Genomic DNA, 14922 nt, shown 5'->3' with positions numbered 1-14922 from the left:
CTTGACCAGCCAAGGGTATGGTGAAGGAATGGGCTCACGCGTCCTAACCATACACGTAGCACAGGGATTGACGTACGAATCCGTTATTATCATTAGAACAAAAGATAAAATAAAGCTGCATGATAGCGTACCTCACGCAGTAGTGGCGCTGTCGAGGCACACCACCGCCTGCACCTACTATGCGGATGACACCGAGGACGCTATCGGCAACCTCGCTAAAACGGCAATAACAGCGCCAAAGAAACGCATCCTCGAGTACAATCTAAAAATGGCAGTTAAGAATCGAGACGAAGAGGTCATTGCACTTTCTGGGGAAATGTTAAGAAGGCATAACGGGGCGGAATAAAACATAAAATATAATTTTGGTTAAGAGCGCAAAATATAGGCCAAATTGATTATTATATAATTATTATAAAAACTAACAATTAAAATAAGTTATCTTTAAGAACAGAGTCACACACTAACATCAGGCAAAACATGACCTATAACGACTGAGGGGCCGAGCCATTGCCAGGTGTCTACTAAGTTCTCCGAAGAAAGCTGGCATTGGCCCTGTCCTTCTTAAGTTTGTTGCCATTACTATAATACAATACTACAATAATGTATCTTTATTGGTCACCAAAAATTAAAACATACTCGTTTAACGAAAACTTATAAACTAGGATCAATGAGCAATAGGCGGCCTTATCGCTAAGAGCGATCTCTTACAGTCATAAAACGAACTGTCAGTTTACAGTGGTTTCCAAGCGTTATCTCACTGGAATTTTAACTTTCTGTCTAACAATCTATGATTTTTGATGGCAAGAGTCTAACTTCTAGTGTCTGCACATCTAGATTCTAGATGTGTATCCTAAGTGCATTGTACTTATCCCAAAAACGGCGATATGGTTCACAACCTATCACGTGAGTACATATGTGCTGCGAAAAGTGAGTGGCTCGCTTGTGAGCCACCTCTGACTACCCTTACGGGGATTACAGTCGTGAGTGCATATATTATGTATGTAGTATCTGTTCAGTGTATCTTGAATGTTTAAAAAAATGGGGTTATTTGGTGTCGGCATTTTGTAAGTGGAACTATTTCATTGCTCGTAAGCTATCTATCATACGTCACATGATTTTTATGTTGAAGTTGTAATGGCAGTTACTGGGTTGTTAACCCTTATATCTTTTGCTAGTGTAAAATTCATTTTAGCAATAGATTTCACCAGTATGCCTGCACAGTTAGCTTTTATGTAAGTTAACCAACCTTACACAAGATGAGGGAAAGATAAAAAAATGGAGGAATTTTAGTATTTTGTTTTCTTTAAAAACTTCGTAAATAAATCAAGTATTTCAGAAGTTTAAGTATCAAATAAAAAAGTCCTACTTTTGCAGTGACCGGCATAGTATTTGTTGATATAAAGGGTGGATTTTATTAGTGGACGCGGCAGCTGTGTTACCTTACTTTTAGTACTTAATTCATCCAGACGAAGCAAGCTAAAAATCGGTTCACCCGTTTTGGAAGTACGCTACCACAGACAGATACACAGACACGTTAAGTTATAACACCCGTCTTTTTCGCCGGGGGTTAAAAGTCGTCAAGCCCGTGTTAAATACAGATAGCTAGGTACCTAATAATAAATTAAAGTAAACATACAAATATACATGTCCCATTAGTCAACGTCATGCTGGAGGTGATACAAATCGTCATTCTAAGCAACTTTTATACATAAAAAATATGCCAATTTATTGGAACAAAATATGTATACTTCTTCCCATACTAAAAAGTAACACAACCAACACAATTTGTATGAAGAAAATTTGTATGGCGTCCTGCCGCCATGAAGTTGATTAACGGGACATCCTGTATATCCAGACAGAGCTTTGACAAATTCATTTCTCTTGATTATGAAGGTAGGTAGCCGGAAAATTTACCAGTAAAATTGAGGGGCTTTTACAAAAAAGCCAGGTCGCTTTAATTTAAATTCTACTCAATAAAGAGGGTGATGAATTCTGGTCAGTTCAAAACAGACTTTTTTATAAAGATAAAATACTCTTTATTGCACACAAACATAGAAAAGAAAATAAATAATACAATTGGCGGCCTTCTTACTAAAAGTAATCTCTTCCAGACAACCACATTGAAAGGAAATCGATAGTATAAAGAAAGGAGTAATGTGTTACAAGATAAGAGATAATACAACATAATTACTTAAATTGTTTATGATTGTCAGTGAATTAACTTTTTATCGTTATGTCTGTACAAATGCGATATACTCGTACATGCACAAATTAGATAAATGACAATGGGCGTTTTGGGACCTATGTCCAATAAAGATGAGACATACATCGTTGGATAGCTCTTTTCAAGTGAGCAAAAAAGTATTATGGCGACAAATCCTTATAAGTTGTCCATTTTGAAATATATTCGTCGGAAGGAAGTATTTTTCTATGGCATTGCACTCTCTCTCCTGATGACAGTTAGGGCGTAATACACGTAAACACGTTTTATTGAAATTGGAGAAATTACTTTCAACTGGTTTTATTTACTGAGATAATAAACAAATATAATATTATATGAAATATGATCATTTTGTTATAAAAATTAGAAATGAATGTGAAAAACTAACAAAAACATTAAAATTACAGAAATAAAATATAAAAACTTTCAAGGTACGATTATTCTAATTGGACAGTAAATCAGGACGAGCGCTTCCGTTATTCATATTCTGCAAAAAAATACCTTTTCAACGACGTATCACTCATTTCTATTGGTGCTGGTCCCAGCTTCCATATATTGGTGCCCATCATCATTTATACGAAAAAAGTCATGTGGCCAGAATATTTGTAAATACCAGCATAGAAATGTTGGTATATTTTGTCAATTTAAAAAAAAATCTGGTTAGTGTACTGGTTTTTGCAGAAATGGTATGTACCAAGCTGAAAGAGGGTGTGGTGACACCCTGTATTGTATATGCCAACTCCATTTTTTTATTTCTCCCGATTTTAAACCGACTGTAAGCAACCTCTACAATTCCAAAAATAATGTAGGGTATGCCGACGATATGCCAAGTTTATTAATAAACCAGGGATTCAATTTTGATTTATTCAGTGCTCAATTAAATGGCGAGATGCGGGACTTCCCTAGTCGCATACCGGATCAAAAATGAGGTTTATTAATGCTTTGAATTCTATTATAAAACTAAAGTATATATACTACACGAATTAACTCGCAAGCAATGAAAAAGTTCCACTGAAATAGCACCAAAAAATAGAGGTGAAGGAAAACATCGTGAGGAAACCTTCTTAATTATCTAGATTTAGCACATCTAGATATGTGAACCCACCAACCCGCAGTGGACCAGCGTGGTGGGAAATGGTCCAGCTTAGAAAGGCAGTTTAGACCTTGGGGACCATGCACAAAGATTCCATTCGAGAGAGCCAGGTGAAGGTACTTACACCCCACAGAGAATAGAATAGAATAGCACCAAATTACCCCTAACAAAAAATACTAGTTTAATGACGCCATCTTCAGGTACATTTTAGCAACGCATATTACCTACCAATGGACGGCCGAATGGCGTAGTGGTTAGTGACCCTGACTACTGAGCCGATGGTCCCGGGTTCGATTCCCGGCTGGGGCACATATTTGTTTAAATACAGATATTTGTTCTCGGGTCTTGGATGTGCCCGTAAAATGGCAATAGGCCCGCCCCCTATTACATTGGGACTAACATAACACTCTGGCGAAAAGTGGGTGCAGCAATGCACCTCTGCCTACCCCGCAAGGGAGTACATTAGTACGAGGCGTGAGTGCGTGTGTATTACCTACCAACTGAAAACTCAAATATTGTGTTGAATTGGAGCGTAGTATGGTACAGTCTAAAACAAATCTGAAATATACGCCTTTAAGGATTTTATTACCTAACTAGGAAAGCTCTTTCAATCTTACACCCTCTGAACATTTAAATTATATAAATGTGTATTTTCGCCACGTAAAAAACCTCACTTTTTATTGCTTTTTAACCCACTGAAAAGCCACTTCAGGCTAGCTTTATACAAGATCCCAATTAACACGTTCGTTTTATATTTTCAGGCTGAAAATCCCGAGTTTTAAGCTGATTTCAGGACACTAATTACATTTAAACTCAATGTTAATCTCATACAGTTTAAGTTGTGGCGAAAAAACATTAAGGAATAAACTTCTGTGGCAATATTCTAAGATCGTGAGTTATTATTGAGAGCCTGAGTCGATTTTTAATCCTAACTAATATTATAAATGCGAAAGTAACTGTGTCTGTCTGTCTGTTACTCTTTCACGCCAAAACTACAAAACGAATTTCAATGAAATTTGGTATACATACGATCTAGACCCTGGGAAAGAACATAGGCCACTTTTTATCCCGGAATTCCCACATTACATTACATTAGTAAGTTAATAATCCGTTCCTTAAAATGTAGGCATTTTGTTGGATGACTAATTGAAATAGTCAGGATGTGAAAATGATGCTCCCAGGAAGAAAAATTACATACTTACCTGTGTATGTATTTTTTTAAATGGGAGGTCGAAAAAGAAGGTGATTTAACAATAATAATCTTAAAAAATGAATAATGAAGTACTTATTTAATAATAGTAGCGTCTCTACACATAATTATAAATTAAAGTCATCCCGCCATAAAAATTAGGTTAAAAACTTATGGTCCTTATAGTGCCACAAACTTATCTGTTCCGGTGACAGCTTCAATAAATCTCTAATATTTCTTAATTCTATAAGATTTTAAGTTTGCTCGTATTGTTATTTCGCTCTTCCGGTGTTAATAAACCCATCTAATGTTTTAAAATATACAATTCATTAGTAAGTAATGAGATATGGATCAATTTAGTTCGCTGTCACCGGAACAGATAAGTTTGTGGCACTATACTTTAAGGAAATAGTAAAAAAAACATCAAAACCGCATCTTTTAAAAACAAAAACACGAGAAACAATTGCGTATTCTAAGATGGCGACATTAAAGCTCCTGTCAGCTTAAATGAAATACTTCTTTCCATCGTAACGTGTGTGACCTAATACCTTCATAGTGTTGTGTACGTGGCCGAAAGCGTTCGGCTATTTTAGAGTTGCACTAATAGCCACAGAAAGTCCTACCTAACTGCTAATCACAAGCTCCTGTATTTATATTTATTATTATATATATTATTTGTTGTTCATTTATTTATAATATTTTTTTAATAATACGTACAGTGCTCTTAAACTTTGTAAAGTTTGAATGAGAAATTTGGAATATAAATCAACCCTGCTGAGTCCTATTTGACAGGTCAATCTTCTCTGTGTTTGTCACCGACACGCTAAGAAGAATAGTCGTCACAGCTAACTCAAAGCCGAAAACGTATTTCTGTACCTCAGAGGTAAACAGTAATAATTTCTTTTTTTTAAGTTAACTTTTTTTGCTCTTTTGAGATTTGAGATTGCGTGAATGAGCACTATCACATAAGTGTATGTATAAAAAAGAGACAAAAAGTTGACATATTACTGTTTACCTCTGAGGTACTGATTTATTTTCGGCTAGCCGAAAACTTGCAGTTCAGCCGAAGCCTAATCCATTTAGCATTTACCCCCTCCCTACAAACACGAGGCATTGACGCCACATATTGACAGGGTAATAAACGCACCCAATCGAGTGAGGGCGAAGCAATATCCATCTTTATCACCAATTTTACTGAACCCGAGGTACTCCCAGTCACACCCTGTAGATACAATGGAACGTCGTGTTTTTTTTCTAATAATAGGTTGATTGTGCTTCCGAAAAAAATAACAACATACTGGTAAGCTAAGCTAAGTAAGTTTGAATAGTTGTTACGTTCCTTTTAACATAATTAGGTTACTTTTTGAATAGAATAGAATATTACTTTATTGATAAAACAAAACACAAAAATAAAAATAAATACACAATATAGGCGGCCTTGTTGCTAAATGCGGTCTCTTCTAGGGAACCTTTGGGCGGAGGAGTGACCTTAAGTGTGGATCAGGAAACATTGTTTTTACAATAAATACTTAGATACAGTATAAATTAATTAATAATATTATTTTGCCAAACACTTAAATAAATAGTTACACACTTACATTATTACACAACATTATAATACTTACCTACTACTATATATTAAATTGACTAATATATTATCTAAGAAGCTAAGATTTCGGGACTCTTCCAGTAGGTTATTCATAGTGCAAATATCTCGTGTCAAATGTAACACCAACACTTATTAATAAATAAAATAAATATTTAAACACACCCATGACAATGACAAATTTAATTAACGCATATAAAATAACGGGTTCAAATATACATTACACGTTAACAAGTGTCCGTTAAAAAGTGATACACGACTATATACGAAATATTTGTGTGAACCACCATTTCTGTACAGTTAGCAAATAAGTCAACTATTAAAGTCAAAGTCAAATATAAATATTCATCGTATAAATTTTTTTCTGATGAACATCAATTTTTACAAACTACTGTCCACCATTCGGATAAGGGGGGGGTTATCTCTATTATTTATTTATTTCTTCATCTTAAACCAATGACTGGACAGTCAACCGACTGGAAGAACAGCGAAAAGCCTTTTTGTAAAGATAAAAGATACATAAAATACAATAAATTCTATTGCACACAAACAGTAACAGTTTCACAAACATAGAAAATAATGGCCTTATTACTAAAAAGCTATCTCATCCAGACAACCACATATACATTACATTTTTGTGTACCTTCAAAACGTCCCAAGCAGACCTGGCGACGCACGGTAGTGGACGAAGCGAAAAAGATCGGGAAGTCTTGGAGTGAAATCAAACGCGAAGCTCAAGACAGGTTGCGATGGAGAGTCACTGTGGACGCCCTCTGCCCCATCCAGGGGACATAGGATACTAAGTCAGTAACTTCAAAACCCATATCCCAGCAGTGAGGACGTGGGTATGATGATGGGTAATGGACCTAATGGATGATACATTTTTGTAGGTTCATAATTATTTATTCTGATGTTCTGTACCCTTCCTTTAATAATATTTTACTGTAGGTATGCTATAAACTCTAAAAAGTGTATAAAAAATTAAAATACTGTTATCTACTTTTAAGGAATGAAATATATTGCGTACTTAGTAAATTGATAATTTATTAAGTTTTTTGCCAGACAAGGCTTATTGCCAACCAGTTGATTCCTCCAGCCAGCCTTTGATTGGTAGATAAGTAAGGTACTTAAATATTATATGTATTTATTTTACACCATAACACAAAATTTATTAAGTAAACTTTTGTTGCACACCGTACTTCACTAACTGAACGCGTGACAAATTATGAATTCTGTAAACAAAATGGCGTTAGATTAATTTCTACATTTTAGGGCACGGCCAAACATTGGTGGAAAATACCTACTTTGATATTTGTTATCGGACTAGGATGTGCATGAAAATTGTATGTCCCTGAAAATTTAATCGCTTTAAGCAAAAATACCGCTATTTGTACCGCCATGTTAGTATACAATACTTCTCTCTCTCTCTCTCTCTCTCTCTCTCTCTCAGCCTTCTGTAGTCCACTGTTGGACATAGGCCTCTCCTAACGATCGCCACCCCAAACGGTCACCCGCCATCTGCATCCAGCGGCTTCGCGCTACCTTCCGCAGATCATCAGACCAACGGGTTGGGGGGCGACCGACACGCCGTTTGCCGACACGGGGTCTCCACTCCAGAACCTTTGTACTCCAGCGGTCGATAATACTTACATGGGAGATAATACTTACTCGCTCAAATAGTCGCCGTTGTCTAACGTCTCTTCGCGTCCTCTCGGCTATCAGTGGTTCTCAACCTTTTTTAAAAATGTTGTGCGCGAGTTGCGATAACGAAGTGAATGATAGTGCTAAGTGTTCGCAATGTCATAAAAACCTCTGTTTTCGCTGCGCTAATGTCACCGAAGCTGGGTTTCGTAAATTAGGTGTCGATCGAAGGGCAACATGGAAATGCCCTAGCTGCCGCATCTCTTCACCTGCTGCGCCAACTAGCACCCGCCAGATCACTGGCAATATGGAGGAAGTCCTGCAGAAACTGGCCGAAGTGACAGCCAAGCTGGACGATCTTCCGAAGCTAATGCTCGAAGTGGGGGCGCTTAAGTCCAACATGGATGAAGTTAAGCAGAGCTGCAGTAAAATTGACGAGTTTGCCGCTAAGCTGGATGGTATCGACAAACGCATTATGTCTTTAGAACTCCTTAAAGATGAAGTTTCTACAATTAAGGCATCATTCGAGTCCCTTAAGGAAGATTTTGCCCAAAAGGACCAGTGGTCCCGACTTAATAATGTCGAGATAAAGGGCATACCTATTAAGAAGAATGAGAACCTTTTTACCGTGGCTAAACTGCTGAGCAACCATGTGGGTTATCCTATTGAAAATTCCCAAATCAACTATATATCCCGGATCCCGATACATAACTCCAAGGAGAAATCAATCTTGATTAGCTTCTTAAATAGATATGTGAAAGAAGAGTTTATCTCAACAGCAAGAGCTAAGAAGATAACTGCTTCAGATATGGATCTGGGTCCAGCAGATCAACGTATTTACGTGAACGACCATCTGTCGCCTATATACAAAAACCTACTTACTAGGGCTAAATCTCTGGCGAAGGAGAAGAACTATAAATACGTTTGGGTAAAGTTCGCAAAAATCCACATGCGTAAAAGCGACACGACACATGTAATTACCATAAACTCTGCTAATGATTTAAACAAAATAATTTAATCAATTTTATATGCCTAAATAGCTTAAACTTTTTTCATAAAAAAACTCACTTCATTGTCATCGTAAAATTGCCTAACTCAGATAACTTCGCTATTTACTACATGTTAACCACCCCTGCATTCATATTACTTATTGTAATAACTTGTTCTCGCCTTATTTCCTATTTGCCTATCGCTCGCTTATTTTTATTCTCAGTCCGTGTACCTGTTGTTGTTGCAAGCCGGCCGGGCCGCTTGGACGGGATCGGTATGAAACTAGCTTCTATTCATGCTGCTTATAAAGTCCGCATCTCGCTGCTGATAAGTTACCACAGTTACCTACAAACTCGCTGTCCTATGTTCTTATCTGATTTACCTATAACTATCAGCCAAGCCAATTTTAACGTTGCTGCCTATGCGTTATGGGTCCTCTGCGTTCTGATAACAGACTTTTTGAATACTTTTATGTTCCGATTACTTTATTTTTGTATCGTTAAACATTTTTAATAATGAATAGTAAAATGTTGAGTGTCTATTATCAGAACGTTAGGGGACTTAGAACTAAAACTAATCAATTTTATCGAAATATATGTTTACACTCATTTGATTTGATAGCGGTGACGGAATCATGGCTTAATGATAGCATATATAATAATAATAAATAATAATAAACCTTTATTTCAGGCATCAGTGGCCCATATTATAAACTAAACACAATACATTTTAAAAATACAAATAATAGATAACATTATATACTTAATTATATCAAAAATAAAAGTAACTTAAACTCTAGCACTAGTAACAGGGGATTTAATACTCTGTTTCGCCTCCCTGTAGCGACGGAAAACGATTCCCGCAGGCCAGAAGTCTTTGTCCAGTAGAACCTTCTGCTGGTCGGCGGGAACCCGAAGACGGAAGGACTTGAAGTCCGTCTGCTTGGCGGACTGCAGCCTCTCGATTGCCAGCACCTGGACTGGCTGTTCGGTGCGGCCGACACTCCTCTCCTTAACATAGCGCATGATGTTATCATGCGCCATATTCGCATGGATGCGGGAGACGTAGATGTCGACCGTGGGCGTGGCGGCCTTCAGCGAGCAGGCGGCCGGGGCGGTGCCGCGCTTGTTGCGGTTGCGGCGACGGGGGCTCCTCTTCTCCACCAAGATGAAGCCATCCTTGTCGACAGCCGCGTTGCGCGGGGCACGGGGGGGCGCCGCCGGAGCTCCGGCGGCCGCTAGCGTCACCTGGGGTGCAGCTTGCGGCGCGGCTCGACGGCGGCGGCGGGGGCGGGGGCGAGGGCGGGGGGGCGCGGGCGCGGCCTCCTGCTGGCTCCTGGTGGTGGAGGGTACAGCAGCAGCGGGGCGCGGCGGCGCGGGGGCGGCGGCTCGCAGCGGGCACGCGGCGTCACGTGTCCACTCGGCGTTGGTCGCAGGCGGCGGGTCATTTACCCGCCGCGAAACGGTGTCAGTTGCAATGCTTGCAGTCAACGGAACTCGCTGCGCTTGCACTTCACGCGCAGGCGGCGGCGACGCGGCGACCGCAGCGTCAGCATTTCGCATCGTCGACAACTCACGTTGCATAGATGCGCTGGCACGTTCCGAGGCTTCTAATTTACCCCGTATTTCATCTATCTCGGCCCTCAACAGGACGATGTCCTTGAGCAGCCGGGTCACATCGACGTGGTCAAATGTAACCGGCGGCAGCTTATAGAGGTCCCGAGCTACGTACGTCGGGATATCATCCGGATCGGTTTCCTGGAACACCCGGATGATGTCCTGCAGGTCTCTCTTCATGGAGCCATCGCCGCGGCGCGGCACGAGGCGCACGGCGGTGGTGGCGGTATCGGCGAGCAGCTTCTTGGCGGCGGCAAGCTCAGCCTCCTTGAAGCTGGTCAGACAGATCTGCTCGAGGCTGATCACGTCCATTGTGTCCAGCTTGTTCTGAACGAAGGCGAGCACCTCGCTCACCATGAGGGTGTCCGAGCGTTTAGTGGCTGTGGCCATGTTGCGGTCGTACTCAGTAGTGAGTCACACGTATTGGCTACAGACGGCGCCGCTAGAAAGCGACCGTCCGCGCCGATGTCAGAGTTGCAACTGACATACGCGCCGATGTCAGAGTTGCAACTGATATATGACAGTGAGCTGTTCGACGGCCGATATTGTGTTTGGAGGCGGGACCGGGACTACAACCTCACGAATCAGGAGCTGGGTGGTGGAGTACTCTTGGCCACACGTAAACATCTATCGGTAACTCCAAGACCAAATTGGAATTCCTCAGCGGAAGACCTTTGGATCTCGATTAACTTGAGTAGGAAATCTGTACTACATATAGGAATTATTTATTTATGTAAGCAAAACCAGGGCTATACCAAATCACAACAACTATCTAACTTTTTATTGAAGCTAAATGACATAATATTATCACATCCTTCCGATAAATTTCTAGTTCTAGGTGATTTTAATTTAGGTAACATTAATTGGACTAAGCATATTAAATTGTCACATTATTTACCGTCAAATTACAGTGACCATGATGAGTTAAATTTTGTTGACCATCTAGACACATTTGGTTTTAGCCAGTATAATGGTATTAGTAACCAGTACAGCCGTTTTCTGGATTTAGTAGTGTCAAACAGTGATGTTTCGGTAGAAGAGTGTCAGAGTCCCCTGGTACCATTAGATCCGCATCATAAAGCCTTATGTATTACTTATAAATGTTCTGATTTTAACCCCCTTAAATCACCTCCACGCACTGTGCACCTCTATTCTAAGTCGGACTGGGACTCTATTAACACGGGAATCCAAAATTTCGACTGGAACAAGGTATTTCACGATAAACTATTACATGAGTGTGTTGAAATTTTTTATGACAAATTGTACTCACTACGAGATCAATTTGTACCATCTAAAGTTTTTAAAAGTACATCACATCCACCATGGTATTCACCGGCACTAATAAAAATTCTTAAAGAGAAAAATAAATACTTTTTAAAATTTAAAAACTATGGTAATAAATCGGATTTTAATTCATACTGTATATTACGAAGTAGAGCTAAAATGTTGGAAACCGAATGTTACGACGCTTATATCACCCGAGTTGAGGAGTCAATCAAACTCAACCCAAAAACATTCTGGTCATTCGCAAAATCCAAAGCCAAAACTAACTCCTTGCCCAGTTGTATGACCTTTGAAGGCAACATAACTTCCTCGGGTGATGAAATTTGTAAATTATTCTCGGATTACTTTTATTCCACTTTTCTAGAGCCTGATATACTAAATCCATCTGATTCTCCTGGTGAAGCTGAGAACCTCTACCATGATTGTCATATATCCTCAATTCAACTAGATCAATCAATTATACATAACCATCTCAAAAGACTTGATACCTGTAAGTCCGCCGGTCCTGATAAAATCCCTCCTATTTACTTGGTAAAGTGTGCTGAACAACTTTCGTTTCCCATATACCTCCTCTTTGAAAAGTCACTTAAAGAGGGCAAGGTTCCAGATATTTGGAAAGCAGCTTTTGTGTCACCTATCCATAAAAAGGGGCCAAAAAATGATGTAAAAAACTATCGACCTATTTCCAAGCTTTGCATAATAGCAAAAGTTTTTGAAAAAATTGTACAACGTGACCTTAATGTGGCGCTTAAGACGGTTTTTAAATCTACTCAGCACGGGTTTCTAAGGGGTAGGTCTACGGTTACAAATCTCTTGCTGTATAATGAGTTACTTACGGAAACAATGGACCAAGGTTACCAGGCTGATGTCGTATACACAGATTATAGCAAGGCGTTTGATCGTATTGACCACTCGCTCCTGCTGATCAAGCTCTTCAAGGCGGGAATTCGTGGCAATCTCTTCAGATGGTTTTCGTCTTATGTCAGTAACCGCACCCAGGCTGTCGTGGCCAGTAACTTTCAGTCTGACTGGGTTAAAATACCAAGTGGTGTGCCACAAGGCTCTATATTAGGGCCTTTACTATTTTTATTGTTTATTTCCGACATTGATTCGTGCTTTAGTAACTCTAGTATTTACATATTTGCAGACGATATGAAAATTGTTAAACCTATTATTAATGAAAATGATATTATATTATTACAAAATGACTTAAATAACCTAGATAAATACTGTTACGACAATAAATTAGATTTAAATCCATCAAAATGTTCTACCATCACCTTCACTAGAAAAAGACAACCTACTTTAACTACTTACTTCTTAAAAGGTCATGCCATCGGAAGAGACAGTAAAATCAAAGACCTTGGTGTAATCCATGATTCGAAGCTGTTGTTTGATGCCCACATTGATGCGATTACGGCTAAAGCAAGCAAGGCTCTTGGATTTATAATGCGGCTTTCAACTAACTTCAAACAGGCAAAAACCTTTAAAATCTTGTACTGCACCTATGTCAGAAGTAACTTAGAGTATGCATCACAGGTGTGGAACCCTAGATATACGGTATACATTGATCGCATCGAACGTATACAAAAAAGGTTCATGAGGTATTTAAGTTATCGTGTTAGGTATCCCTTACAAAACTATAAGGAAGGTTGCCGCCAGTTTCACATTCTACCATTAATAAACCGGCGTGAAATTTGTGATTTATTATTCCTCCTAAGAATTGCCACCAGCCAAATTGATTGTCCTCAATTATTGGAAAAATTAAAATTTTATGTTCCGAATCGTTCCCGTCGCTTCAATCCGACTTTCAGTAACACCACGGTGTCTACCAATTACCGACAGAATTCGTATCTATGGCGTGCTTGCAACAACTTTAACCACGTATCGAATAATTTGGACATTGATATATTTAATACAAGCATTAATAAGGCGAGAAATATTCTAAGTTGTACCTTTTTTGATGTCTAAGAGTTTAGGTATAATATAATTTCACAGTGTAATTGTTATTAAACATCTTTGTATATAAACAGTTTAGTACGTTTGATTAGGCGTAGATAATATGTTAATGTACCTACTTTAGTTTGCTACTTTGTATTAGCGTAAATATTATTAAGTTATTTCTATCAGTGGAAACTTGTAAAAGGCCTTTTACTGCTCATTCTATTGTTATACCTTTAAATTGTGCTGTAAGTTTTCCTAAAATAAAATAAATAAATAAATAAATAAATGGGAGGAAAATCAGCGGTTTGCTCCTGGAGTAAACATTCACGCTGAGTTACTTCACCCTTTTTGTCTGAAGCGGACACACAGCCTGCTAAGTACAAAACTGTCTTTACCATAGCTACTATTTTGTTATAAGTACAACTGTGTATATCTGTCATTGTGATTTGTTGTGTATGTAAGAAAGTGGAACAAATAAACGCTCTACAGGTGTTGCAAAAAGGGTATACTAAGCCCAAAACCTAAATGTGCAGCATGGTATATTATCTCAATGTTGTTGGCAGAGTCACAGTGTACAGATGTTACTTCTAGGCTATGTTTAGTAAACACTGCGCTACCGTACTGACGATGTGGGATTTCTGCAACTAGTTTCATGCCTGCAATGTTTGGGCGGCAGTTGTTCTTCGCCCTGTGCGTTTCCTGCAGGCAGAGTATATCACAGTCGTGAGATTTGCACAGGTCGCTGAGAAGATCTTGTTTTTGCCCGTTGTCGTTGCCCGGACGAAGGACAATTTAAGGCGATGGGATAGGTTCTACCTTTTTTGGCATAAGATTTATTTGCCTAATCTCGTATTGCATAGTAACGTTTGGTCAAAGTCTCGTTACGCCGAAAATCGTATGGCATAAATCTCGTTTAGTAAAAAGTTATTTCGCATAACATTGTTTAGCCTAATAATGGTATGGCCAAATCTTGAATAGCCTAATAATGCTATGGCATAGGTTTATTAGGTTTATACAAAGTAATAATATTCGTTTGGCTTTAACTTTGACGGAGCGTCTCCCTACATAGCGCAAACTGGTGCCTTGTATTGTTTCCGCTGTTTGGAAAACGCTCCGCTCCGCTTCGCTGTGCTCCGCTTTGGTTTTGATGAACATGTGCACCTAACACGCTCCGCCTCGCTTTGCTCGTCGTCGCACCTATTTTTAGGTTTCAATCTCATGGGGTTTGTAATAATTATATTGGTCGTTAACTTTCGATTTTTTTATTTATTTATTTATTTATTTATTATTTATTTATGGAAAACCAACAGTTACATATAAAAAATAAATTTAGACAGA

General features: G+C 38.9%; 2 protein-coding genes across 2 annotated transcripts in view; both read left to right on the top strand.

The window, feature by feature from the left end:
- The window catches only part of LOC105382966 (sex peptide receptor), a 271017-nt gene that overhangs the window by 5364 nt on the left and 250731 nt on the right, over nt 1–14922 (top strand). The window lies entirely within an intron of this gene.
- Nucleotides 8058–9020, top strand: LOC125491089. The gene is made up of 2 exons (XM_048632174.1): nt 8058–8678; nt 8964–9020. Exons 1-2 carry the CDS (start codon nt 8058–8060, stop codon nt 9018–9020), a joined length of 678 nt encoding a protein of 225 aa, XP_048488131.1.

Source organism: Plutella xylostella, chromosome 31, assembly GCF_932276165.1.
Source record: "Plutella xylostella chromosome 31, ilPluXylo3.1, whole genome shotgun sequence".
Taxonomy (NCBI): Eukaryota; Metazoa; Arthropoda; class Insecta; order Lepidoptera; family Plutellidae; genus Plutella; species Plutella xylostella.
The sequence above is the reverse complement of the archived record's forward strand: the minus strand, read 5'-3'. Positions and strand labels throughout refer to the sequence as shown.